Genomic DNA, 25,621 nt, shown 5'->3' with positions numbered 1-25,621 from the left:
ACTCTGAACTTTTCATAATGTATAAGGGAGTTTCGGATTCTGAGATATCACAATCCCTTAAATGATCAATGAATTTATGAGCTATATAACAAATGTATAACTTTCATAATGAAATTTTAATTTATATATCAACTAAAACAATAACAGAATCTAATGATTTTAATAAAGCAAACCCCTTTTCTTTATAATACTCCCTTTATTAAAAGCTGTATCTTTTAATGGGAACCTTGCTAACTTTTTCATATTTCCTGAAAACTATGTTTCTTTTTCAAGACATCCTTATTTCTAGATCAAAGAGAGAAGCAACCTGGAATTAAGGAGAAACTTCCTAACAGTGAAGACAATTAACCAGTGGAACACTTGCCTTCAGAAATTGTGGGCACTTCATAACTGGAGGTTTTTAAGAAGAGACTAGAGTAGATAGTCACTTCCATTTAGCTTATGAGTAGATTTTAGTGGGATATTCTTATTAGCACGTTGTTTGTAGTTATATTAAAGGGGAGTTAAAGCACATTATGAATTTGGTTAATTGTATATTATTTATTTATTTATTTTATTTAGATTTATATACCGCCCTTTCCCGAAGGACTCAGGGCGGTTTACAGGGCATTTAAAAAACAGTCAATACAAATGTTAAAACAAATTAAAAGAGATTAAATAGAACCCTGAGAAAATTAAAACCCAGTTAAAATTAAAATTAAAAATATTCTCAGCCTGGGCCAGAGAGCTCGAAGAGCCAGGTCTTCAGGTCCCGGCGGAATGAACGGAGGTTGGGGGCAGTCCTAAGCTCCGCAGGCAGCTGGTTCCACAGGGCAGGTGCACCCACTGAGAAGGCCCTATCCCTGGGTGTTACCCGCCGGCAGTCTTTAACCGGCGGCACCCTGAGGAGACCCTCCCTGTGGGAGCGCACTGGACGAATTATTATGCATAATTTTTATTTAGAATATGATTATTGTAACTATAATCCTGTATTTAGCTCTGGGAAGTGGGGGGGGGGAGTGGGTGGGTTTGGGGTGGGAGGGATTTGGGGATATATTGTAAAATTTTGTTTTTGTAAAACTCTTTAATAAAAATAGAGTAGATAGTCACTTGTCTGAAACGGCATAGGTTCTCCTGCTCGAGCAGGGGGCTGGACTAGAAGACCTCCAAGGTACCTTCCAGCTCTATTCTATTCTATTCTATTCTATTCTATTCTATTCTATTCTATTCTATTCTATTCTATTCTATTCTATTCTTCTATTCTTCTATTCTATTCTATTCTATTCTATTCTATTATTCTATTCTATTCTATTCTATTCTATTCTATTCTATTCTATTCTATTCTATTCTATTCTTCTATTCTATTCTATTCTATTCTATTCTATTCTATTCTATTCTATTCTATTCTCTTTTCTATTCTATTCTATTCTATTCTATTCTATTCTATTCTATTCTATTCTATTCTATTCTATTCTATTCTATTCTATTCTATTCTATTCTATTCTATTCTATTCTATTCTATTCTATTCTATCCCATTCTCATTTCCAGTGCCTGTTATTTATATTTGTTCTTATAGTTAAAAAAACACCCTTGATTCATACAAAGACCCCTTGATTCATACAAAGAGGATGCTGGAAATGCTCTATGCTTCACTATGCTCTTACAATAGTTTCCTCAATTTTGTACTTATTTGCACACGGATTCAAAATTAATGAAGAGATAGTATTGGGAATTTTATGCACAGCAATATTAGAAATTTACAGCAATATTACAAACGAATAAGGGGTGAGATTAAAAAAAATATATAAATCATTCTGAAGACCTTGTAATTTCATGCCACTAGATTGACTATTATAAAAATTGCATTATTAAGAGGCAATAAACATACACAAAATAATTACTCAACAAACCCCAAGAAAAAATATTTTATAATTTTTCTGTTTCAGTAAAACATGCTAATAAATAATAAATTATAATTTTTAAAGGTTGACAGTAACAGATATATCAGAGCATACTCTTCTATATCTACTAGTTGACTTGCACTGATTTTCTATTATTTGTGGGGAACAGCAATGGGAAAATTCTTGTTTTCTTCTCATTTATGATGTGCCTTCTAGGATAACAGGTGACAAGAAATGCCTCTGCATCTTAAAACTATCTTTGACCATAAATAGGATAAGTACCATCCAAAGACAAAACTGAGCTGGTAATCCAATCCTGAGAATTTACTGTGGTCAGTTATTAGTGCGTTCTTAATAAAATGCTTACCTTGTACTTCCTCATCAATCTCAATGTGGAAGATTACACTGAGAATTGGCAATGCTAAATATACAGCTTTTACCTATAATATATTGCCTTCATGTTATGTTGGTCTAGGCCAGGGGTAGGCAACCTTGGCTCTTTTATGACTCGTGGACTTCAACTCCCAGAATTCCTGAGCCAGTCGAGGCTTAGGGTTAGATTTCTGAATCAATCTGTTGACCCATTGAAATATTATATCAAATGAAAGAACACAGAAGATAAGAAATAGCGATTCTATGAAGCTATTTCATTTAGAGGATTAAGTGAAAATTTCCTTAAGAAGCGACTTCAATCTATATAATTTTACTGGCTTGTGGTGGTATGCATTTCTTTATAGGATTTATATTCTGATTTTCTGCCCATATGGTACATAAGATATCAACAATTAAAACAATAAAGCAATCAGTTAAAATCCTATAAATGTGGCTAAATCACTACTAAAGTGGCTTAAAAATGAAAATCTTGGCTGAAGAGGGAGGTCCTAGAAAGCCGGAGGTTGAGTGAAGCTCTCTGTGCATTTTACAGCTTGGACACAGTATAGGAAAAGGCCCTTTCCCATGTACCCGGCAAACAAAGTATGTAAAGCGCCTCTGCTACTAACCATAATGTCCAGAACGATTCATATTGAGATAGGGTGTTCCTTAGATAGTCAAGTTCTAAAACCAACACCTTAAACTGTGCCTAGAAGTAAAATATATCACCAAATCCATATTAAGTAAATTAAGGAAGTCTCTAGTAAAAAAAAGATGAATTTTATTTCATAAAATAAATACTTCACAAGACACTGTCCCAAAATTTGGAATAGTCAAAAAATGGCAGACCTCTCAATTATTAAGAAACATTGTTTTAAGCAGGTACCCACCCTTAGCTTTTTAAAAGAAGTTTAATAAATATGAAATTTGTCTTTCCTTCCCCCACACTCTTACACCTGTCTCACCTTTCCAGTTCAGCTATCTTCTTATCTTTATCGTTCTTCTCATTTTCCATCTCTTTTAGGATTTCCAGCAGGCGATCAACTTCAGCTTGAGCCTTGGTAGACTCTTCTCGATATTGGGCCACCTCTTTTTCGAACTGTTGAAATCTATCATTCATCTCTGGATTGGCCCTGGCCTCAATGGTTGCTTCATAAGCCTTTTGAGAAAAACATTCCAAGAGTTATTTTGCACATCCATGCTAAGAAGAGCCATTGCATTCAAAATGAAGCCCAGTTCTTCTGACAGTATAAAGATAGATTAGCAATAGTGGTAAATATCTGTAGCTCGGGTGTAGGATGAGGGTGAAGGTTCATTCTCCAAGCTTGTGGGTTGGCTTCTGAACGTTTCATTACCAGGCTAGGCAACATCTTCAGCGGAGTTTAGGGGATGTCAGTGTTCTTCTGTTTATAAGGGCTTTGTGTGGTCAGTAGGTCTTGTGATGGTGAGGTCATGTCAGGTGAGGGTCCCATCAGGTCAAGGTCTTGTGAGTCACCAGTGAGAGTCTTGTAACGGGGAGGTTACATCAGGTAAGGGTCATTGGGAGGTGAAGTGCTGGTGGGGGGGGGGCTTGCAAGGGTTGGTTGAGGGTTGGTGCTGTCTCTGGTTGGCTGTGCAGTTGATCTGGATTGTGAGGGGTTCCTAGGCTGGTTGTAGGTCTGTTAATGGAATTGCTTGTGGAGTGCCAGGCTTCGATAAACTCACGAGCATGGCCGGTGGTAGAGTGGCCAATGATTTTTTGCATTACTGCAATTGAACTGGTGCTGTTTGGTGTGGGCAGAGATTAAGTATTTGGGATCGAGGTGTTTGACTGCCATCCGGTGTTTGTGGAGCCTGGTTTTTAATGATATCAATTAAACCTTTTGAATACTTATGCTACAAAGAAGCAGTTTATCTGATTTTAAATATCATATGAAAATGGGCAGGAACTTCTTCCCAAACAGAAGTGCAATAAGATTTTACATCTTATTCTGCATAGCATTTAACTTACGATACAATGAAATAAGGTTAGTCATAATTAAAATTTCATGGAAATATAAACATTATTATTGACTGTTAATTAACTATTATTGATTGTAAAAAAAATCATGAACCAAGACAACACGCTGTACACCATGCACTAAGGCTGTTATAGGAAAAAAAAATCAATAAAACTTTTACAAAAAAAATAAAAATAAAATTTCATTTATGAGGAAACAGGTATATAATGTTTACCTTTTTCAGCTGAGATTCAAATTTCAGGCATTCTTCCTTCTTTTGCTCCAAAGCAATTTCTAATGTTTTCAGCCTAGAGTCTTTTTTCAATCCTGCTGATGCTAACGATGAGGCGTGTTCCTTCAAATCCAGGAGTGTAGTCTATAAGACAATAAATGCAAGGACAGATATTGCTCTCATTCTCTAATATTTACTGTGATCTTTCATAGGCTCTCCACTCCACTCCACTCCACTCCACTCTATATGGAGTGTACTATTTTTAGAGTCAAAATTGAAGTGTTTAGTTACAAGTTAGTTACTAATGTTTAAAACTCATTTAAAGCATATATGTTTTAAAAATAGCTATCATACGATTTTCAGTGTGGTAGCTGTCTATCTGTTTAAAAAGCAATAGGAATTTGGGAGGAACTTTCAAGACTAATAAAAATATTAAATGCATTTAAGCTTTGATTTCCTGTAAATTAAAAAATAATAATTTGAGAAATTATTCCTTTTTGCAACATAAAGAATGTGTAAGGGTGTATTCAGAACAACAAGCCTCTTCCCAAAACAGTCTAAATAGATTATTTTCCTGTGAAGCAAATATAGAAGCAATTCAATCATTTCAACAGAATAAAAATATGTTTCATGTATTCTGGCAATAGAAAACCATGGGATTTGGAGCAAGTCTTTCCCTTCTTAATTTTTCCAAGGTGTCACCCATTCTGCAGAGAAAATTCACCAAGATACCGTATATACTTGAGTATAAGCCGACTCGAGTATAAGCCGAGACCCCCAATTTCACCCCCAAAAACTGGAAAAAGTTATTGACTCGAGTATAAGCCGATCCGCCGTTCTGCAAGCCTCTGCCGCCAGCAGAGGCTCGATCCGCCATTTTGCAAGCCTGAATACACAGGAATACCCTGTGTGGCCGCGGCTCTCGGGGAAGCCCTGGCTGTCCGCTTCCTCGCTCCACGCTGCCATTCGGGGCCCGCGCGTTACCCGGGCAAATCGCGGCGCCCAGCAGGCGAGGAAACACGCCCGCTCCAGTGGCCCCCCCTTCCCTCAGGAGACGCGAAGCAAGTGACCGCCAGGAGCTTACCGAGGACTTGCGCGCGGCCGAGGCTTCGGTGCTTCCAGGATCGCGCGCACCTCCCCAAACCTCCCCAAACGTCGGCAGGTCTCCGTTCCTCCTGCCGACCTTTGGGGAGGTTTGGGCGCCTCCCCAAACCTCCCCAAACCTCGGCAGGTCTCCGTTCCTCCTGCCGACCTTTGGGGAGGTTTGGGCGCCTCCCCAAACCTCCCCAAACCTCGGCAGGTCTCCGTTCCTCCTGCCGACCTTTGGGGAGGTTTGGGCGCCTCCCCAAACCTCCCCAAACCTCGGCAGGTCTCCGTTCCTCCTGCCGACCTTTGGGGAGGTTTGGGCGCCTCCCCAAACCTCGGCAGGTCTCCGTTCCTCCTGCCGACCTTTGGGGAGGTTTGGGCGCCTCCCCAAACCTCTGCAGGTCTCCGTTCCTCCGCGCAGACCTGCCGACCTTTGGGGAGGTTTGGGCGCCTCCCCAAACCTCGGCAGGTCTCCGTTCCTCCTGCCGACCTTTGGGGAGGTTTGGGCGCCTCCCCAAACCTCGGCAGGTCTCCGTTCCTCCTGCCGACCTTTGGGGAGGTTTGGGCGCCTCCCCAAACCTCGGCAGGTCTCCGTTCCTCCTGCCGACCTTTGGGGAGGTTTGGGCGCCTCCCCAAACCTCGGCAGGTCTCCGTTCCTCCGCGCAGACCTGCCGACCTTTGGGGAGGTTTGGGCGCCTCCCCAAACCTCGGCAGGTCTCCGTTCCTCCTGCCGACCTTTGGGGAGGTTTGGGCGCCTCCCCAAACCTCCCCAAACCTCGGCAGGTCTCCGTTCCTCCTGCCGACCTTTGGGGAGGTTTGGGCGCCTCCCCAAACCTCCCCAAACCTCGGCAGGTCTCCGTTCCTCCTGCCGACCTTTGGGGAGGTTTGGGCGCATCCCCAAACCTCCCCAAACCTCTGCAGGTCTCCGTTCCTCCGCGCAGACCTGCCGACCTTTGGGGAGGTTTGGGCGCCTCCCCAAACCTCCCCAAACCTCGGCAGGTCTCCGTTCCTCCTGCCGACCTTTGGGGAGGTTTGGGCGCCTCCCCAAACCTCCCCAAACCTCGGCAGGTCTCCGTTCCTGTTTGGGGAGGTTTGGGCGCCTCCCCAAACCTCCCCAAACCTCGGCAGGTCTCCGTTCCTCCGCGCAGACCTGCCGACGTTTGGGGAGGTTTGGGCGCCTCCCCAAACCTCCCCAAACCTCGGCAGGTCTCCGTTCCTCCGCGCAGACCTGCCGACGTTTGGGGAGGCGCCCAAACCTCCCCAAAGGTCGGCAGGAGGAACGGAGACCTGCCGAGGTTTGGGGAGGTTTGGGGAGGCGCCCAAACCTCCCCAAAGGTCGGCAGGAAGAACGGAGACCTGCCGAGGTTTGGGGAGGTTTGGGGAGGCGCCCAAACCTCCCCAAAGGTCGGCAGGTCTGCGCGGAGGAACGGACACCTGCCGAGGTTTGGGGAGGTTTGGGGAGGCGCCCAAACCTCCCCAAACAGGAACGGAGACCTGCCGAGGTTTGGGGAGGTTTGGGGAGGCGCCCAAACCTCCCCAAACGTCGGCAGGTCTGCGCGGAGGAACGGAGACCTGCCGAGGTTTGGGGAGGTTTGGGGAGGCGCCCAAACCTCCCCAAAGGTCGGCAGGAAGAACGGAGACCTGCCGAGGTTTGGGGAGGTTTGGGGAGGCGCCCAAACCTCCCCAAAGGTCGGCAGGTCTGCGCGGAGGAACGGAGACCTGCCGAGGTTTGGGGAGGTTTGGGGAGGCGCCCAAACCTCCCCAAACAGGAACGGAGACCTGCCGAGGTTTGGGGACGTTTGGGGAGGCGCCCAAACCTCCCCAAACGTCGGCAGGTCTGCGCGGAGGAACGGAGACCTGCCGAGGTTTGGGGAGGTTTGGGGAGGCGCCCAAACCTCCCCAAACAGGAACGGAGACCTGCCGAGGTTTGGGGAGGTTTGGGGAGGCGCCCAAACCTCCCCAAACGTCGGCAGGTCTGCGCGGAGGAACGGAGACCTGCCGAGGTTTGGGGAGGTTTGGGGAGGCGCCCAAACCTCCCCAAACAGGAACGGAGACCTGCCGAGGTTTGGGGACGTTTGGGGAGGCGCCCAAACCTCCCCAAAGGTCGGCAGGTCTGCGCGGAGGAACGGAGACCTGCCGAGGTTTGGGGAGGTTTGGGGAGGCGCCCAAACCTCCCCAAACAGGAACGGAGACCTGCCGAGGTTTGGGGAGGTTTGGGGAGGCGCCCAAACCTCCCCAAACGTCGGCAGGTCTGCGCGGAGGAACGGAGACCTGCCGAGGTTTGGGGAGGTTTGGGGAGGCGCCCAAACCTCCCCAAAGGTCGGCAGGAAGAACGGAGACCTGCCGAGGTTTGGGGAGGTTTGGGGAGGCGCCCAAACCTCCCCAAAGGTCGGCAGGTCTGCGCGGAGGAACGGAGACCTGCCGAGGTTTGGGGAGGCGCCCAAACCTCCCCAAACAGGAACGGAGACCTGCCGAGGTTTGGGGACGTTTGGGGAGGCGCCCAAACCTCCCCAAAGGTCGGCAGGTCTGCGCGGAGGAACGGAGACCTGCCGAGGTTTGGGGAGGTTTGGGGAGGCGCCCAAACCTCCCCAAACAGGAACGGAGACCTGCCGAGGTTTGGGGAGGTTTGGGGAGGCGCCCAAACCTCCCCAAACGTCGGCAGGTCTGCGCGGAGGAACGGAGACCTGCCGAGGTTTGGGGAGGCGCCCAAACCTCCCCAAACAGGAACGGAGACCTGCCGAGGTTTGGGGAGGTTTGGGGAGGCGCCCAAACCTCCCCAAACGTCGGCAGGTCTGCGCGGAGGAACGGAGACCTGCCGAGGTTTGGGGAGGTTTGGGGAGGCGCCCAAACCTCCCCAAACAGGAACGGAGACCTGCCGAGGTTTGGGGAGGTTTGGGGAGGCGCCCAAACCTCCCCAAACAGGAACGGAGACCTGCCGAGGTTTGGGGAGGTTTGGGGAGGCGCCCAAACCTCCCCAAACGTCGGCAGGTCTGCGCGGAGGAACGGAGACCTGCCGAGGTTTGGGGAGGCGCCCAAACCTCCCCAAACAGGAACGGAGACCTGCTGAGGTTTGGGGACGTTTGGGGAGGCGCCCAAACCTCCCCAAACGTCGGCAGGTCTGCGCGGAGGAACGGAGACCTGCCGAGGTTTGGGGAGGTTTGGGGAGGCGCCCAAACCTCCCCAAACAGGAACGGAGACCTGCCGAGGTTTGGGGAGGTTTGGGGAGGCGCCCAAACCTCCCCAAACGTCGGCAGGTCTGCGCGGAGGAACGGAGACCTGCCGAGGTTTGGGGAGGCGCCCAAACCTCCCCAAACGTCGGCAGGAGGAACGGAGACCTGCCGAGGTTTGGGGAGGTTTGGGGAGGCGCCCAAACCTCCCCAAACGTCGGCAGGTCTGCGCGGAGGAACGGAGACCTGCCGAGGTTTGGGGAGGTTTGGGGAGGCGCCCAAACCTCCCCAAACAGGAACGGAGACCTGCCGAGGTTTGGGGAGGTTTGGGGAGGCGCCCAAACCTCCCCAAACGTCGGCAGGTCTGCGCGGAGGAACGGAGACCTGCCGAGGTTTGGGGAGGTTTGGGGAGGCGCCCAAACCTCCCCAAACAGGAACGGAGACCTGCCGAGGTTTGGGGAGGTTTGGGGAGGCGCCCAAACCTCCCCAAACAGGAACGGAGACCTGCCGAGGTTTGGGGAGGTTTGGGGAGGCGCCCAAACCTCCCCAAACGTCGGCAGGTCTGCGCGGAGGAACGGAGACCTGCCGAGGTTTGGGGAGGTTTGGGGAGGCGCCCAAACCTCCCCAAACAGGAACGGAGACCTGCCGAGGTTTGGGGAGGTTTGGGGAGGCGCCCAAACCTCCCCAAACGTCGGCAGGTCTGCGCGGAGGAACGGAGACCTGCCGAGGTTTGGGGAGGCGCCCAAACCTCCCCAAACAGGAACGGAGACCTGCCGAGGTTTGGGGAGGTTTGGGGAGGCGCCCAAACCTCCCCAAACGTCGGCAGGTCTGCGCGGAGGAACGGAGACCTGCCGAGGTTTGGGGAGGCGCCCAAACCTCCCCAAACGTCGGCAGGAGGAACGGAGACCTGCCGAGGTTTGGGGAGGTTTGGGGAGGCGCCCAAACCTCCCCAAACGTCGGCAGGTCTGCGCGGAGGAACGGAGACCTGCCGAGGTTTGGGGAGGCGCCCAAACCTCCCCAAAGGTCGGCAGGAGGAACGGAGACCTGCCGAGGTTTGGGGAGGTTTGGGGAGGTGCGCGCGCACCTCCCCAAACCTCCCCAAACGTCGGCAAGTCTCCGTTCCTCCGTGCCCTGCCTGCCTGCTTCTTTCCCGGAAGCACCAAAGCCTCGGCCGCGCACAAGTCCTCGGTAAGTTTTTTTGTTGACTGGAGTATAAGCCGAAGTGGAATTTTTCAGCCCAAAAAGTGGGCTGAAAAATTCGGCTTATACTCAAGTATATACGGTAATTGTTTTTTATTTTAAAAATTCCAGTAAGAAACCACTGCAAGCAACAGCAAAAAGCTGAAGCCTAGCAAAAAACAATTGGTCTGATTTGTCTTCTGCTTTGGGTTTTGTGGGTTGGAAAAAAAAGTGCATCTGCTGCACTTTTTCATGCTTATCATTAATGTTAAATAAGGAAAAGACAAAACAAACCTATGCCTCAAGCTTTTACATCCATCCATTTGCAGACTCATTAGCAACAGTGCACACATAGTCCAAAATTCAACAGAGCAGCTTAAACTATACTAACTCAGTATTGTAATAATAGTGGCCCTTGCATTTACAACCTGCAACTCAGGAGCTTTTGCAATAACTCAGTTGTGAAGCCCTGATTGTCTCTAACAATACTGCAAGATACACAATGGCTCTTTAGATCTAAGGCTAAGCGATAGATTTATGTAACTGTTGTTTTGTTATAGCTTATGGATGGTCACAGCTACTATGTTAGCTTAGTTGGATTTTCTTTTTTAAAAAAAATATATCAGATAACAATGCACAAGGCAACCCAGACTGAAAGTGCTCCCATGTGAAATACTGAAAATACCACTTGAAATACCGGTCCAAGTACCGAAGAAAACAGTATGACTTGTTTGGAACTCAAAACAACTTTTAGAATATGCACATTTCATTCTGAGCATGTAACAAATGAAATATTTCAAACTCCAATGTTCTGCACGCCCCTACTTTTGATACAAGCTTATGCAAATGATGTCATTGCTGACTTAACTTAGTTGTCAGCTCAGAATCAGACAAACTGATTCTAAAGTTTTTCTAAGCAAGGGAAAGTTTTCGAACTCCACAGACTGAGGGAACGGCTCTTCCCATTGATTTATTCCCCCCCTTCCCCCCGCAATAAGATCACCTTTGGAGAGCCTAGTTTAGGTACCCTCCCATTGAGTAGGTGGCCATTTCAATAGGTGGCTATTTCAAAGTCTATTTCAATGGTATTCCAAGGAGTCTGGAATACCTTTCTCAGCACAGTATATTTTATGCTGTCTTTGTTCTTTTTCAGAGCTATGCATTTTTATCCTCCCTCTTGTCCATTTTTTCAATGGACTTTAGACTGCATCTGAAATATCTAAATTCAGAGTTGAACTTTATTATCTTTAACCAATATCAGTACGTAAATAAATAAGCCCATTTTAATGTTGCAGTTCCAAAACGTATATTTGCGTCTCTGAGATTAACCTCCTTTTCTGAAAGATCTGCTTGCAAGACGCTGACTTTCTCTTTAAGGTCTTTCATATCTTTTTTATAGTTGTCAATCTCCTCTTGTTTTTCTCGCTCATCTCTGTCACGCTGCTCCTTGAGACGCTCAATAGTACGCTCCTGGCAAAAATAGAATATTATTGTCAAAGAAACACCATCTTTTAATGGACATAAATATGATTGATTTCAAAGAGTTCCCATCTCATTCAGAATACAAGCGCCAGTAAATTTATTGGAGTTTAAAGGATATAAAGAAGTGTGATTTTAAAGAAATGCTTGTAATAATTTTATTCTGAAACCATTAAATGGTCAACATTTGAAATAAATGAATTTATTAAATAACTTGCAAAGATTTTTATTTCCAGAAACTAAGAATTGGGACAGCAGACTCACTGTTTCTAAAAAGGCATTACTAATATTAACAAAAATGACAAAGGATGCAATATAATACTATAAATTGCAAAAAAAAAGAGGCATCCGGCTTTATATGAGAAACATTAAAACAAGCAAATTATGGAAAGATAACAGTTCTGATTTTTTTAAAAAGGAGAAACCTCACTGATTACTTTGAAATAGCCATTTACAAATTTATAAATTCACTTTAGAGTGACTGTAACCACACTAAGATGTCAATATCTGCAGTTCTTTTTCCAAGGCAAAAGGCAAGCGAAAGCAAAAGAGGTTAGAATTCAATCCGCAGTATAGGTGACTGATCCTTAATATACAATACTTACCATTTCGCTACAGAAAAATCTGTATACTACTAAAACTTTCATGTCTGTTAACCTTTGACTGGCAAAATGGTTCAAGTCAGGGTAAAACCTTTTGAACCAAGGCACTTCAAATGGGCTAACTTAGATAATGTGTCCAATATCTGGGACCCATGACTGCAGTAGAATTGAAATTTGGCAAATTTTATAAAACATTTATGACATTTTTATGACATTTTCAAAAAACTGCCATAAACATTTTCTGTGGTCAACATGGACAACTTGCAAGGCATATACATCTTTGAATGTTTTCCTGAATTTTTAAGGACTTTTCTGGTGAATGCAATGCATTAAAAACTGCCATGGTTGGTGATACTGAAGAATCTGGTAAAGAAATATCTCTTATTTTTTGTCATTACCAGGATTAATAACTTTGCATTACATTGTTAATGCCATGGTGTACATTTATATTTTTCTTTATTTCAAGCAATAAAATAAATGAAAGAGGACATAGAGAATTACTTCTCAAACAGATGTCTACAGTGATGAAGGCACAATCTTTAAATAATGTTAACTCCTTTCTTCCGGACTTACCTTTTCTGCAAGTGCTTCCTCTAGCGTAGTCAAGGCAGTATCGGTGTTGGTGGTATCAGCTTGCAGGGATTTTACTCTTTCTTTCAAACTGCTCATTTGTTTCTCTTTGTCTCTTAGTTGCTCCTGAAGATTTTCAATCTTAAGGGAAGGACACAGACCATAAAACTGAAGGGCCATCGTTAGGGATCAAAGTTATCAAGATCTGATCATCCTAATTGCTATTCTCTATTAGAGAGTAGCAGAGAAAGATGTCATAGCTACTATTCTCTTAGGCTGTTATTTTTATTACGGTCCTGCAATTCAGCCACAATGCCCGCGCTGCAAAAATCCAGACCACCGCTAGATACAGAAAGTTCTCTATGTTGATAACTGATGGTCATCCAGTTCTTTGAAGTCCAGGCTTGTGCAGAATCACAAGACGGGGGAATAGCACTTTCTGCTTCACTCTGCATAGAGTAACTCTGGTATCAGAAAGATGGCTTTCAGCAAAGGGTTAAAGTTAGCTAAACAGTAGCTAAACAAGAAGACTAAGGCATGTATCTTTAATCAGTTGGTGGCCTATAATAGAAACATAGTCAATAAAAGTAAATATGAAGGGTCTTTATAAGCATACAGAGAAAGTCTAATCTTAGAATTTATAGCAGCCAGTAAGTGGGAATCTCTACTATTTTAACACATGTTCCCAAACTGACTTTAACTGAAACATCAATTCTATTTTCCAAGTCAATGATTTATTACAAAGTTCAGAAATCTGTAACACAAATCCACAGGGGAAAGTCTTCAGAGAATGGCATTTATCGTAAACTGCATGTGAGAAATGTCTAATCAGCTATTACTGTCCGTCCTATTTAATTTCTTGTGGATACAAAATAAAAAAAACCCAGGGAAAAAGTGTATGCACTGATGGAGGACAGGACAGGGAACCTCAAATTACTCTATTATAGTGCAAATACAAAAACATCACACAAACTGCTGGAATAATATATGTATCTATCTATGTATGTGTGTGTGTGTATGTATATATGTATGTATATGTGTGTATATACACACACATGCCTGAAGTGTATGTGTGTATGATGTATCTATGTATATACACACACATACACACACTTCAGGCATATATATGTGTCTTAACTTTAAAAATAAATAGAACTAAGATGGGAATAAGGGAAATACCCTATTTAAATCAATTTAAAATGTAAAACTCTGAGCTATCTAAAAGGAATGTGCATATTTCATTGATCCATTGTGTCTGCTTTCCCTCTCTTACACACCCTGGGAAGAAGATTAAAGAGGATCTATTAAAATTAGAATAAACTTGTAACATAGACATACAAATTCTGTATGACATTTTATTCTATAAATCTATTTAACTTCTTGTACAAGCTGTCACACTGCTTATTTTCTCTCAATTAGTATTAGCAAACATATAAATATAAATAGTCAGGAAGTTTTTCACAGTCTTAATGCATGTTTAAGAATGTCAATAAAGATTTATTTCTGTAATACTTATGTATGTTAAAACATAGTAGAATGTAAGTATAATAATATGAATTAACAGTAAGCAAAAAAAGGCTTTCTGCATGTTTTATAGATTTCCTGGCAGTCTTACAATCAAAATCGTGCCCACTTAAACTAATTACTGAATATAATTATTGATAGGCACTTAAACGTCAACAAAGAGATACCAATACCGTTATTCAAATAATGTTTTAATTGAATGAGAATTAGTTAAGTAAAAATGACTAAGACTTCTTTTACATTCTACGGCAATGAAGAGTTACGATACTTAAGATGTACTCTTAAACATCTTGTAACTAAGTCCTTGTATATCTTGATGAAACCATTTTCCCCCAGACTTGTCCTTATTAACTCTAACCATTAATTTGCAGAGACTAGAATAAAAGAAGGACTGCTCAAAATATCTTCAATCACATTATTTATTTGTTCAACTTATATTCCACTTTTTGCTCAATTAAGTATTTGAAGCATAGGTTTCACCAGATGTTTGAACTACAATTTCATGATTCCTTACTACTGTCTGTATTATTGAAGATGGGGTTATCCCAAAGAATCTGGAAGGAAGCAGGTTGATTATAGTATCATTACTATAATATCACTACTTCATAAATATCTAACAAAAATAGTAGTTAACATGTACTTAATTCATGCTTTCCGAAAGTATCAACTTATGGCTTTATGTGGCAAGCATCCAAGTTCATAGATTTTTTTTAAAAAGAAATTAAAGCCCCTGTACTTTCGCCCTATCGAACTATAGTAATTATGCAGCAACAAAAAAATAAAAATAAAACAAAATTATCCTTAGAGATAATAGTTCAGTAGGAACTTGATGAAAGGAAAAAAAATAGTTCATAGAATGTTTTCAGTGATACTATCAATTGTGTTGTGAAACAAGTGATCAGGAAGACACACTTGTTAAAAGTTTCTGCAAATAGAAAATACTCCCTCCGGATGAGTATGAAATTATTGCGTCTATGACTAAAGAACCGGAATAGTCCTACACCAGAGTTCCCCAAAGTTTCCAGCTTTGTGGACTGGCGGAGGTGGGGGGGGGGAGGGGATGATTCCACGTGAGTGACCAGCAAGTGTGGGCATGCAGCTCCATTTGCATGAGCAGTGTGCACATGTACCTGCTGTTCACACAAATGGAGTGCACGTGCACATGCTTGCCTGGTGCTCATGCAAGTGAGGATGCGCGTGCATGCTAGCCACCGAGTTACATGGCCTGGTTGCAATCTCCACATGGCTCACTAATGAGCCTCAGCCCACAGGTTGGGGACTTGTGTCCTAGGCTATTCTTTGAAAAACCTGCATGTGTGATTTACATAATCTGCATGAAACATCATATATGTTCGTGCTGATTGCATAATCATTCTAGCAAGTGATGCAGAATCTGCCACTCATTTAATATTACAGTGAATACAGTTGAGGCTAATCAGATGGATATCTTATTCACATATTGATTACAATTCATGTACTGCCAAATTTAGCATAGGAATCATTGTTAATTATCATGGATTTATAAATACGTTCATTGCCAGAGATATAAATATATAAATACGTTCACTGTTGTTAGAGTCAAAGAAGACTCAGTCAAGAGCTTCAGAAAGCAACTTTACAACTAAGACTATTAGTACATTCTGGTGAAAATAAGAGTTCAGTTTTTAAAAACAATATTTGGTAAGCCTACCTTTTTTTGAAGAATGTTAACCTTGCGTTCTTTCACATCAAGCATATCCTTGAGATCATGAATCTCTCCAGCTTGAGTTCCCTTCTCTTCAGCCATCTCTTGAATTTGCTTAGTCTTTTTGTTCAACATTGCCTCCTTCTCTTCCAGGCGTAACCGAAGTGCATCTACCTGCGTTCAGTCATAAGAAGAAGAAAAAAATCAGTTTCTTCTCACTAAAATGCTTTTAAGCAAGTAAACACTGCTGACAAATAATTGATCGAGACATGTGTACTGTATTTATCTTCTTCTTTTCCCCACTAAGAATTAGTAAACCGAGAGGGCAGATCTCTCCCTTTTGGATTTGTGTTTCTCTGTTGCTGTTCCCCACTATAGGGAGAAGGACCTATTTATTCAATCTGCCCCAGGCAACTGATGGACCCAGCTTAGAGTAGATCATAAAGCTATGGTATAGGATTCTGCTGAAGCCACAATCTTGGAATGAGCAAGCAATGATGGGCTTGAATCAGATCATGTTTAGGCGTCCCCGACCCACAGAGTTACCCACAGTGTTCTGCAGACAGCCACCAAGTGATCATATTATGGCTGACCAGGTTGCTGCTGGATGCAATTCAAGGTACTGGTTGTCATCTTTAAAGCCCTACATGGTATGGGGCCGGGTTACTTGCTCCAATGGTTTCTGCATACTCCTAGTCCCCTCAGTGAGGTAATGATCCCTGGTAGGTCCTAGGAAGCAGTTCCTGGAAAAGTCTTCCCCCAGAAACACGGGCAACCCCAGTGTTACTGGGTTTTTAGAAGTCATGAAGACCTAGCTCTTCTCTCAGGTACTGGCCAGACTGCTAGTTTGGATATCTCAGTGAGGATATATAGCATTGGTACTTTGTGTTTTTAACGAGAGGCCCTTGACCTGAGTTTTCTTTCTTTCTTTCTTTCTTTCTTTCTTTCTTTCTTTCTTTCTTTCTTTCTTTCTTTCTTTCTTTCTTTCTTTCTTTCTTTCTTTCTTTCTCTTTCTTTCTTTCTTTCTTTCTTTCTTTCAACTTTTGATGTTTTAAATTGGATAGATAGGCAGGCTTACACATTTCATTAACAAATAATAAATGATGAAGAATTACTGTTAGAAAAGGATTTAGGGATGGAGAAGGTTAAAAATAGGAACTTTTCAAAAGAATTACCGAATTGTATTTTGTAAGAACCGGGAAAATTCTCTCATTATACTAGAAACTGGAATAAACTATATCTTTGAATGCTCTTGCTATCCAGTATGGTTGACTACCAAATTGATGTACTCTACTATCACTGCAGTTCAGACTTCTAGGCAATATAACTAAATTATTACTTCCTACAATTTCTTTTGTGTATATTAGGCAAACAGGGAAAAGGGATTTATTAGAAAGCTGTAATCAGATATACAGTTAAGTTCAAATGGTTGCTAAACAAGAAGTCATTAACCAAGGGATACCTGTCTATGTGTCTGTGAGTACGTGTGAATGTGCATGTGTAAAATTAAAATTCAAAATCACAGTGAGTGTCCTAAATATTTTGTTTAAATATTAAATAGAAGTAGAGGTTTACTTTATATATGAAGAAAGGACAAAACTGGAATGTTAGTAAATAATTTCACAGGAGGAAAATAATAAATTTCTTGGGCACTGAATTTATATTTCTACACTGAATTGGTAAGGAGTAGGCCAAAATAACTGGCACTTTAAAAAAAAATCCCAAAACAAACAAAAAGTATTTTAAGAAAAGTATTTGGCAATATTCATGTAAGCCAAAGTGATCATGTGCAAAGTAATAAAATTAAAAATAGATGAAGCATTTTATTCCAAAATAAATGTTGATTTATATTTTGCTTTTACAAAAATATTCTAAATTTCTTGGCCTATTTATAGAGCCTCTTTTGCAAATTCAAACTTGATACAATATCCTGTGTCCCTATTCGCCTTTTGGAATAAACAAGTTCAAGATATTTTGCATTTCAGAACACTATTATATAAGTCACTGCCAACTTTAGCCAACTTAAAACAAAATAGACATACCACATAAAAACATAAAATATAAATCTATAAATCCAATGTTATCCGTGGTAATTCATATCACTGATTCATTAATTACCAAGAAATTCATTATGCAGAAACATATTGAATTTCTTGGCCACTGACAAATGTGAAATATACGGGCAGCTGTTATTAATTCATGTTCTCTGAAGATACATATTTACGTACTAAATAACAGAAGCTCATACTGCTTTAAAGGCCAAAAAAAGAGAGAAAGATTTTCAGACCACAAAATAAATTTGTAATACAGATTTAAGAAATCTTCAACCCTATACCACTGGAGCCAATTTTTTGGTTTTTCATTATGCTTCACAAAAGTGCTCTACATATAACTTTTATCATACAATTTCAAGCACAGTTTTTGTTTTCTCTTTCAGACTCTTTGTAGGAATATTCAATAATATTTTACACAAAGACTGTCTTGCCCCTCCTCAAACTGCTAAATGGAAAGGTTATAAATTAGGTAACTGCAGATTGTTAGGCTAAACATTTAAAGAACAGTATAAATTTTGTAAATCAAATTAATGTTAAATAAAAAAGCATTTTCAGTCATAATATAAATAACATATGTAAAAATATTCTGAAATTTAGGATTTTGTCAATTTAGGATATTTCAAGTTTGAGAACCAAAGCAATGAAATGAAACAATTGTTTAATTGATAAAAAAGAATTCAATTTATAGCTATGAAAATGATGATTTGGTATTTTGCAAACTGTTTCCCAATTAGGTATTTGCTATTTATTTAATTTTATTCTGATGATTCTAACAGAACACAAATTTTAATAAATAATATACTGGCGCCCTCTTATGGCTAATACATAACTTTAGTTAGCCCAAGGAAGCAATTATACACACACACACACACACACACACACACACACACACACACACACACACACACACAGACAGACAAATATACATACAGTTATTTATGTTATATTCAACACTTCCATTAAAAATGTAATGGAAGTTTTGCCAGGTAAGAAAACACACTCATATGTATTATTTTCAGTACACATGTTCTGCCACAACATATATTTAATCTATAGCACACAAATACATGTCAAAGCAACATATTAGCCAATGGCAATACCACTGTTAGAGCAACCAAGTAACCAATTCCCTGTCATTTATTTTTCAATGTCAAGATCAAAGGACTTCTATAAATGAACTTCTCTCTTTTAAAGACCTGAACCCTAACATGAAATTGATAATTTTATGTGTACCATTTGCTCATACCAGTAGTCCTCAACTTATGACTATTTATGTAATGATGGTTGAAAATTACAAGGGCCTTGGAAAGGATGCTTTATAGCCTATAAAGTACTCCTGGCCATCGCAAAATGTTGCACCACCGCCCTTGAGGTCACGTGATTAGGTGCTTGGTAACCTGTTAGCACTTGCAAACAGTTGCCAAGCAGCCCATGATCATGTGACTGCAATGTTCTCTTCCGGCTTCCCTAGAATGACAATGGGGAAGCTGGCAGAGAAGGTTGCAAGCTGCTGCCTCCTGCCCAGAGGACTCCCTCTTATCTTTGGGGCTGGCTGAAAGAGATACCTTCCAAAGAGAACTTAACTCCTTTGGGGGGCACTGAAACAGAGCCAAAAATCCTGAAGATTTTGTCTCTGTTCCTGCAGCCCACTGAAGCAGTTTGCTTCCATGCGTGGAAGGGAGCTGAACCCCTTCGGTGGAGTCCAGAAATGGAGCTGCAATCCTTCAGCTTTGTTCTTGCATCTCACCAAAGGAGTTCCTTATCATGCACAGAGGGAAGCTGAATTCCTTCAGCACGCAGCTCTTTCAGCCAGCCTCTAGAGAAAAGAGGTAGATGAAATCCAAGCAGAGAGTCAGCATGGCATGGTAAAGAGTGTGATCCTGGGAGGTTTGGCACAAGCCATGCACGAGTGTCTCTTCGCTCATGGGTTGAAAATCCTGCTTGGATTTTGACAGGGAGGATTTTCATCTCCTGAGCAGAGCCTCATAGGATCTCCCATATCAGCCAAGGAACCCCATATGCTTCTTACTCTGTCTGCTTAACAACCTACACAATTGCTTAACAACCACATCCAAGTGTCCCACGATGTTAAGAAGCTAACTTTAATCAGGTTTAATTTCAGTGCAGATGTAAACAAGTTTAGTAGCTGATAAACAGAACAAGGTGTCTTATAGGCTAATTAAAGAACCCAGAGTAGAGGTAGGAATGGATAAGCAGTTTTAACTCTGTATGAAAATAAATTGTTTTTTCTCATCGGGAGCTAAATGATCACATTTGGAAAGGTAAGCTTATGGATGATACCAAGTTACAGATATTTCTAGTTTAATGTCAGTAATTGGGAATGGAATTTCCATTTATCAAAAGCCATGAGAATTATCAACATTCGGGGATGACAGAGATCTTCTAGTTTGTCACTAGCTACAACTGATAAACAATGGGAGAGAACTATTACCTTTATTCTATGTTTATAGATTAACTAATGGACATTGCTGAATAGGCCAGATTCTTTCTTATGCTTATGATTTAAAGAGATGTTTCAAGTTTGGAACTGGGAAGTCACAGATTTTCCTTCTAACGTAAGAACTAGAGAAAAAAAACAGAAGGAATGCACATTTCACAGCCCAATATTTTAATCATTGTGCAGAACTCCCTGGTATTAAGGATACGTTGTTTACCTCTGTTTGCAGGATGGCAGCCCTCTGTTCTTTTGCTGTGAGGGATTCCTTGAGCACATCAATATGTTGCTTGCTATCAGAAAACTGGTTTGTGAGGGTTTCCAATTTTGTCTGTAAAGCCAGCAACTCTGTATCTTTCCGGGATAGTTCCTGTTTCACTTGACCAATCTATAGGGAGAGTCAAGTATGAGAATATATGTTATCAAATGGCAACAATGCACCGCAGAAAACTTTCAGAAGCCTTATGGAAATTGCTTAATTCCAGTTTAGAACAACATTCCCAGCAGTCTCAAGGTATGGCATCAAGGGATCTGAATAAAGGAATAGTAAACCTGAAAGCATGCTTTTGTGTAATGTTAAAAGAGTTTTTGAGGAAAAGAGAATAAAGCATTCTTACAAGAAAACTCCTTGATAGGAAGACCGTTAAGACTATAGTTGTAGTAAATAGCTTCTCTTATAACCAATAGCCTCACAATTGTGGAAAGCTAAAGTTGAAAAAGGCCCAAATGCCAAGGAAATCAGTCATAGCATAAGCTTTCCCCCCCCCCCAAGCATTCAAAAATGAACAGCGGGAAAAGAAACCCTGGCTTTTAATAAGCAGAAATTGTTCAGATTTGATGAAAACTATCACTAGGATTTATGACACGTCTGCATTATTATTTCTTCACATCTTTTTTCATTTTAGCTTGATATGCTTCCTCAGACCTCAAGAGATGCAGGATAAAATATACTGCTCAAAAAATAAAGGGAACAGTTAAACAACACAATGTACTGTATTTAATAGTAGGATGTCTTATCTTGTGTTCCCTTTATTTTTTTGAGCAGTATATAAATGTAAAGCAGAGCAACATGCACGGGCAAACGTAGTTTCAGTTCATTTTAAAGCTTGTTTTCAAGGCTTGGGGATAATTAACTACTAGTTGAAGTGTAGCTAGTCTTATAATATGCTGGCCATATTTTAAAATCTTATGTGAAAATGGCAAAATCTTGCTAGATTTCATACAAGAACATTAAAATCTGACGAAATTTCATGCAGTAAAATTGAGCAAGAAAGTCAAAATCTGACAAAAATTAGCAATCTCAATTCATTCCATCATTTTGGGTAAAATCTTCTGGGGCCAAAATATGCTTTTATATCTGTGGGCATCATACTGTTGACCCCAGCCCATGGAAGGAATTTAAATAATAAATAGTAATCTTTTTTTCCTTCAATATACTTCCAGCTGTTTAAAAATATCTTTAGCTCTAATAGTAATACCAAGATGCCAAAAAGCAGAGTATTTAGTCTTCCTTTGTTATGAATACTATCTATACTTGACCTTAAAGACAGGTGTATCTTCATTTCATTTTTGCCTTAAGATTTAATTTTTAAGATGAAAAATAGTAATTTCCTATTTCCTAATATGATAATTAGACAACTGGATTCATGAGACAGGACACAACATTCAGAAACTTTCAAAATCAACAAATCAAGTCTCTCAAACACACAAATGTTGGTATAGTGGTGCTGGCTCAGAAACCAGGAGACTGAGTTCTAGACCAGCCTGAGGCATGAAAGCCAGCTGGGTGACTGCTGTCTATCAGTCCAACATACCACACAGGGTTGTTGTTCTGGGCAAAAAGAGGAAGGAGTATTAGGTATGTTTGCTGCTTTGAGTTACTTATGAAATAATAAAGGCGGGATTTTAAAAAAATCTGAAAAAATGTTTCCACCTAGAAAGAAGCACAGAATGGATTCAAGATCAAAGATTAACTCACATTTTCAAATAGTAAAATTTCTCTTTTAAATATATACCAGAGAATTGCATTTTACTAGAACTAGAAATTGAATTTGCTGCATACAATAAATCATAAAACTATGGAAGACATCAAATGTGTCCATGCATGATATGTAAAAAGCATCATTCCAGGAAGTTAAAGCAACACAAGATACATATTTATGCCCCTAACAGATTATTAAAACTATGCCAGCTTATTAAAACAAGACTACCTGTGCTAGCTCAAATTAGAATGGGCAAACGTTGCTATTCATTTCAAAAGCTTAATACATGCATCCCAAAAGATATGCAACATGCTGTGACAATTTCCTTTCCTATTCTTTCTAAGCGCTAAAATTACAATTCATGCAACTGTAGTGATCTTTTAAGGTGAGCAACTAAAATTGGGCGCTCAAAGGAGCAGATTATATACTGTAATATATCAATCAGGTGTGAATAAGGACAGATGCAGAACTGTTAGTTTTCTTGCTCTTTAGAGTTGCAGAGGGTAAAATAAGGAAAGTAAGCCACCCCAGAAAGCTGGCAGAGCGGCGCTGTATAAAGAAACGTCAGTCTTACGGCAGAGACCTCTGTCTGGAGATCAGTCACTTTTTTTTTCAGTTCCTCCCCTTGAACCTCTTTGGTATTCAGCTCTTCCTTCAGTTGCTCTACCTGCCATGACATTGTTATTTTTTTTACATTTAGAGCAAAATATTTTCCTCGTAAAAGGTAAAGGTAAAGGTTCCCCCGCACATGCGTGCTAGTCGTTTCCAACTCTAGGGGCCGGTGCTCATCTCCGTTTCAAAGCCAAAGAGCCAGCGTTTGTCCGAGGACGTCTCCGTGGTCATGTGGCCGGCATGACTAGACGCCAAAGGCGCACGGGACGCTGTTACCTTCCCACCGTAGTGCTCCCTATTTTTCTACTTGCATTTTTACGTGCTTTCGAACTGCTAGGTTGGCAGAAGCTGGGACGAGTAACAGGTGCTCACTCTGTTACGCGGCACTCGGGATTCGACCCGCCAAACTGCCAACCATCTGATTGACAAGCTCAGCGTCCTAACCCACTGAGCCACTGCGTCCCTTATTTTCCTCTTAACCTTCCTCTATTTGAAGAGATGCAAAGAGTAGAAAACATACCAGCAGCTTGCCATGATTAAATACCAGTTCCTCAAAATAACTACTTTCTCTTAAACTCATATGCAACGGCTATCATACTTCGCACAGTCTTAGAAGACATCATCTAGAACAGGCATGTCAAACTGCCGGCCCGCGGACAGGACGCGCCATCCCGAAACTGTGCCCACCCCATTGCCGGCAGTGGGGAAAAAGTCGCAATACGTTGCGCAACATCACGTGACGTCGTGGGTTTGACATGCCTGATCTAGAACATGCTATCAATCCTTTGGTAGTTGAGTATTCTGATCATTTTTATCCCCTTGATCTCCTCTTTATAGACTACTGTGATGCCTATTACAAGATGCTGCTCTTGAAAACTAACTGGTAACTGCAGTTGATACAAAATAAGGAAACAAGATTGCTAAAGTGCTTTTTCATTTATGTTACACTTTATTTGCTGCATTTGTACCCAGTCCATTTCTGGATTTAATGTAGAACCACCCCTTAGAATGCTTTCAGGAAGACCCATTACTTGTGCTTTCATTAAGTGATGTGAGACAGATACCTTCCAGGGAGCAGGTGATGGCACTTCAAATATAGAATTACTGAATAGCACCTCTTTGGGGAGTCTTAGATAAATCTTTTTGGCATTAAGTTACCATATTATTCACTTATGTCTTATAAACAATAATCTTGTAATAAAAACTTATTTGATTTGCTAGTTGGCTTCCTTTCACTATTTTCAGCTCAGTTTAGTACTTTAATCATAACCATATCAAATGCTGAACTGATTGGAAGCTACATATATAAGGCAAGCAAATCTGTGCTTGTGTATTTTAATCTGATTACTCTAATGCCCAAAGTTAATACAGCAATTTATAACGCAGACCCCAATTTCAGCATTTTCAAAAAAGGCCTCGGAGTTCCCTCCTTTTTCTCTGACATTAAACAGACTCTAAAAACATTTATATTGATTATAGTTTGTGTGATGCATGACCACTTGTAACCTTTTGAGATCTTCCACCTGTATCTGTCTTAAATTTCAAAGTCATCATCTTCTCCAAGACACTTCGTTATATCATGGACAGTTGTTTACATTAATTTATGCAAGAAATGTCCCTTAAGTATTTTACCAGAGCAGGAACAATACACAGTTTTATTTTATTATGTTGAGGCAGTTCGACTTGCCTAAATTGGTTTCTACGCCTTAAATCAAATTTGGTTCACCAATCTTAAATTATGGTAACATGGATTTATAGCTTTGCTTAAGCACTTTCACTTAATTTGAAGGAATTCTGGTAAAGAAGATAGATCACCAATCTTTTATCTGTTCTATGATTTACTGAATGCATTAACTTTTGGGGGGAATTGTAAGCTATTTTTTTAACATGCATTGTTTAGTTATTACCTTGTTTTTCATAAATTTGGAATGGCTACGATACACCTCCATTTGTTTAATTTCTTCTTCACGTTCTTCTGTGCTGAGTGCACCATTTGATTTCAACATCTGGATTTCTTCTTCCAAGTCTCGGAGTCCACGTTCCATAGAAGAAATTTTAGAATCCTTCAGATACATGGAACAATGGTTTAGTTTCCTCAAAAAATGCCAATATTTTGCTAACATCATTTGAGTTGAGGGACTATGCCTGAGAAACTTCTCCCTGTAGCACTGGGCTATACATAATTTTTAACTATAGCAATTATTAAATATGCATATACAATTTAACCCAAAGGTGTTTTTTTTCAAAAGGCAACTGGACTTTTTGGTTTTTTTCCTTGAAGATATTTCGCTTCTCATCCCAAAAGCTTCTTCAGTTCTGAATGAATGGTGGAGAATGGGAGGATTCTTCACCATTCAGCAGAACAGAAGAAGCTTCTTGGATAAGAAGCGAAACATCTTCAAGGAAAAAACAAGAAAGTTCAGTTGCCTTTTGAAAAAAAAAATCTTTGGGACAACCATGACCTGGATGACTGAGAATCTCCACAGACATCTACAATTTAAACAGAGATACTTTAATGGAAACTGACATTTTGAACACAGAAATAACACTGTGAATACATTGAGAACTTGGAGGCAAATTAAAAAAATGTGCACATTTCTGCAACAGTCAGAACTATTTATCTGTACATTCAATGAAAACAGCTATGCTGACATACAAGTCCTTTCAAAGGATGTACTATTTGTTAAAAAATTCTGTAATATTTTCTTCCTGTTTCCAATAGAACAAGTATTTCCTTGTTATTGAAACTATTTTATATTAAAA

At 41.1% G+C, this 25,621-nt stretch overlaps 1 protein-coding gene across 8 annotated transcripts in view; it reads right to left on the bottom strand.

Moving 5' to 3' along the window:
• The window catches only part of ERC1 (ELKS/RAB6-interacting/CAST family member 1), a 157,033-nt gene that overhangs the window by 101,198 nt on the left and 30,214 nt on the right, over positions 1-25,621 (bottom strand). For 4 of the 8 annotated variants that reach the window (XM_081331581.1, XM_081331584.1, XM_081331586.1 and 1 more), the window contains exons 5-12: positions 24,766-24,921; positions 22,821-22,913; positions 20,485-20,652; positions 15,762-15,929; positions 12,551-12,688; positions 11,226-11,366; positions 4,468-4,608; positions 3,219-3,412 (exon numbers count right to left, since the gene is read on the bottom strand). In XM_081331581.1, the coding sequence (XP_081187707.1) occupies positions 3,219-3,412; positions 4,468-4,608; positions 11,226-11,366; positions 12,551-12,688; positions 15,762-15,929; positions 20,485-20,652; positions 22,821-22,913; positions 24,766-24,921 (1,199 nt within the window). The remainder of the gene's footprint in view (positions 1-3,218; positions 3,413-4,467; positions 4,609-11,225; positions 11,367-12,550; positions 12,689-15,761; positions 15,930-20,484; positions 20,653-22,820; positions 22,914-24,765; positions 24,922-25,621) is intronic. The other 4 variants (XM_081331583.1, XM_081331585.1, XM_081331588.1 and 1 more) reach the window with 2 other exon arrangements.

The sequence above is a fragment of the Vipera berus genome, assembly GCF_964194415.1.
Source record: "Vipera berus genome assembly, chromosome: 6".
In the NCBI taxonomy this organism is placed as follows: Eukaryota; Metazoa; Chordata; class Lepidosauria; order Squamata; family Viperidae; genus Vipera; species Vipera berus.
The sequence above is the reverse complement of the archived record's forward strand: the minus strand, read 5'-3'. Positions and strand labels throughout refer to the sequence as shown.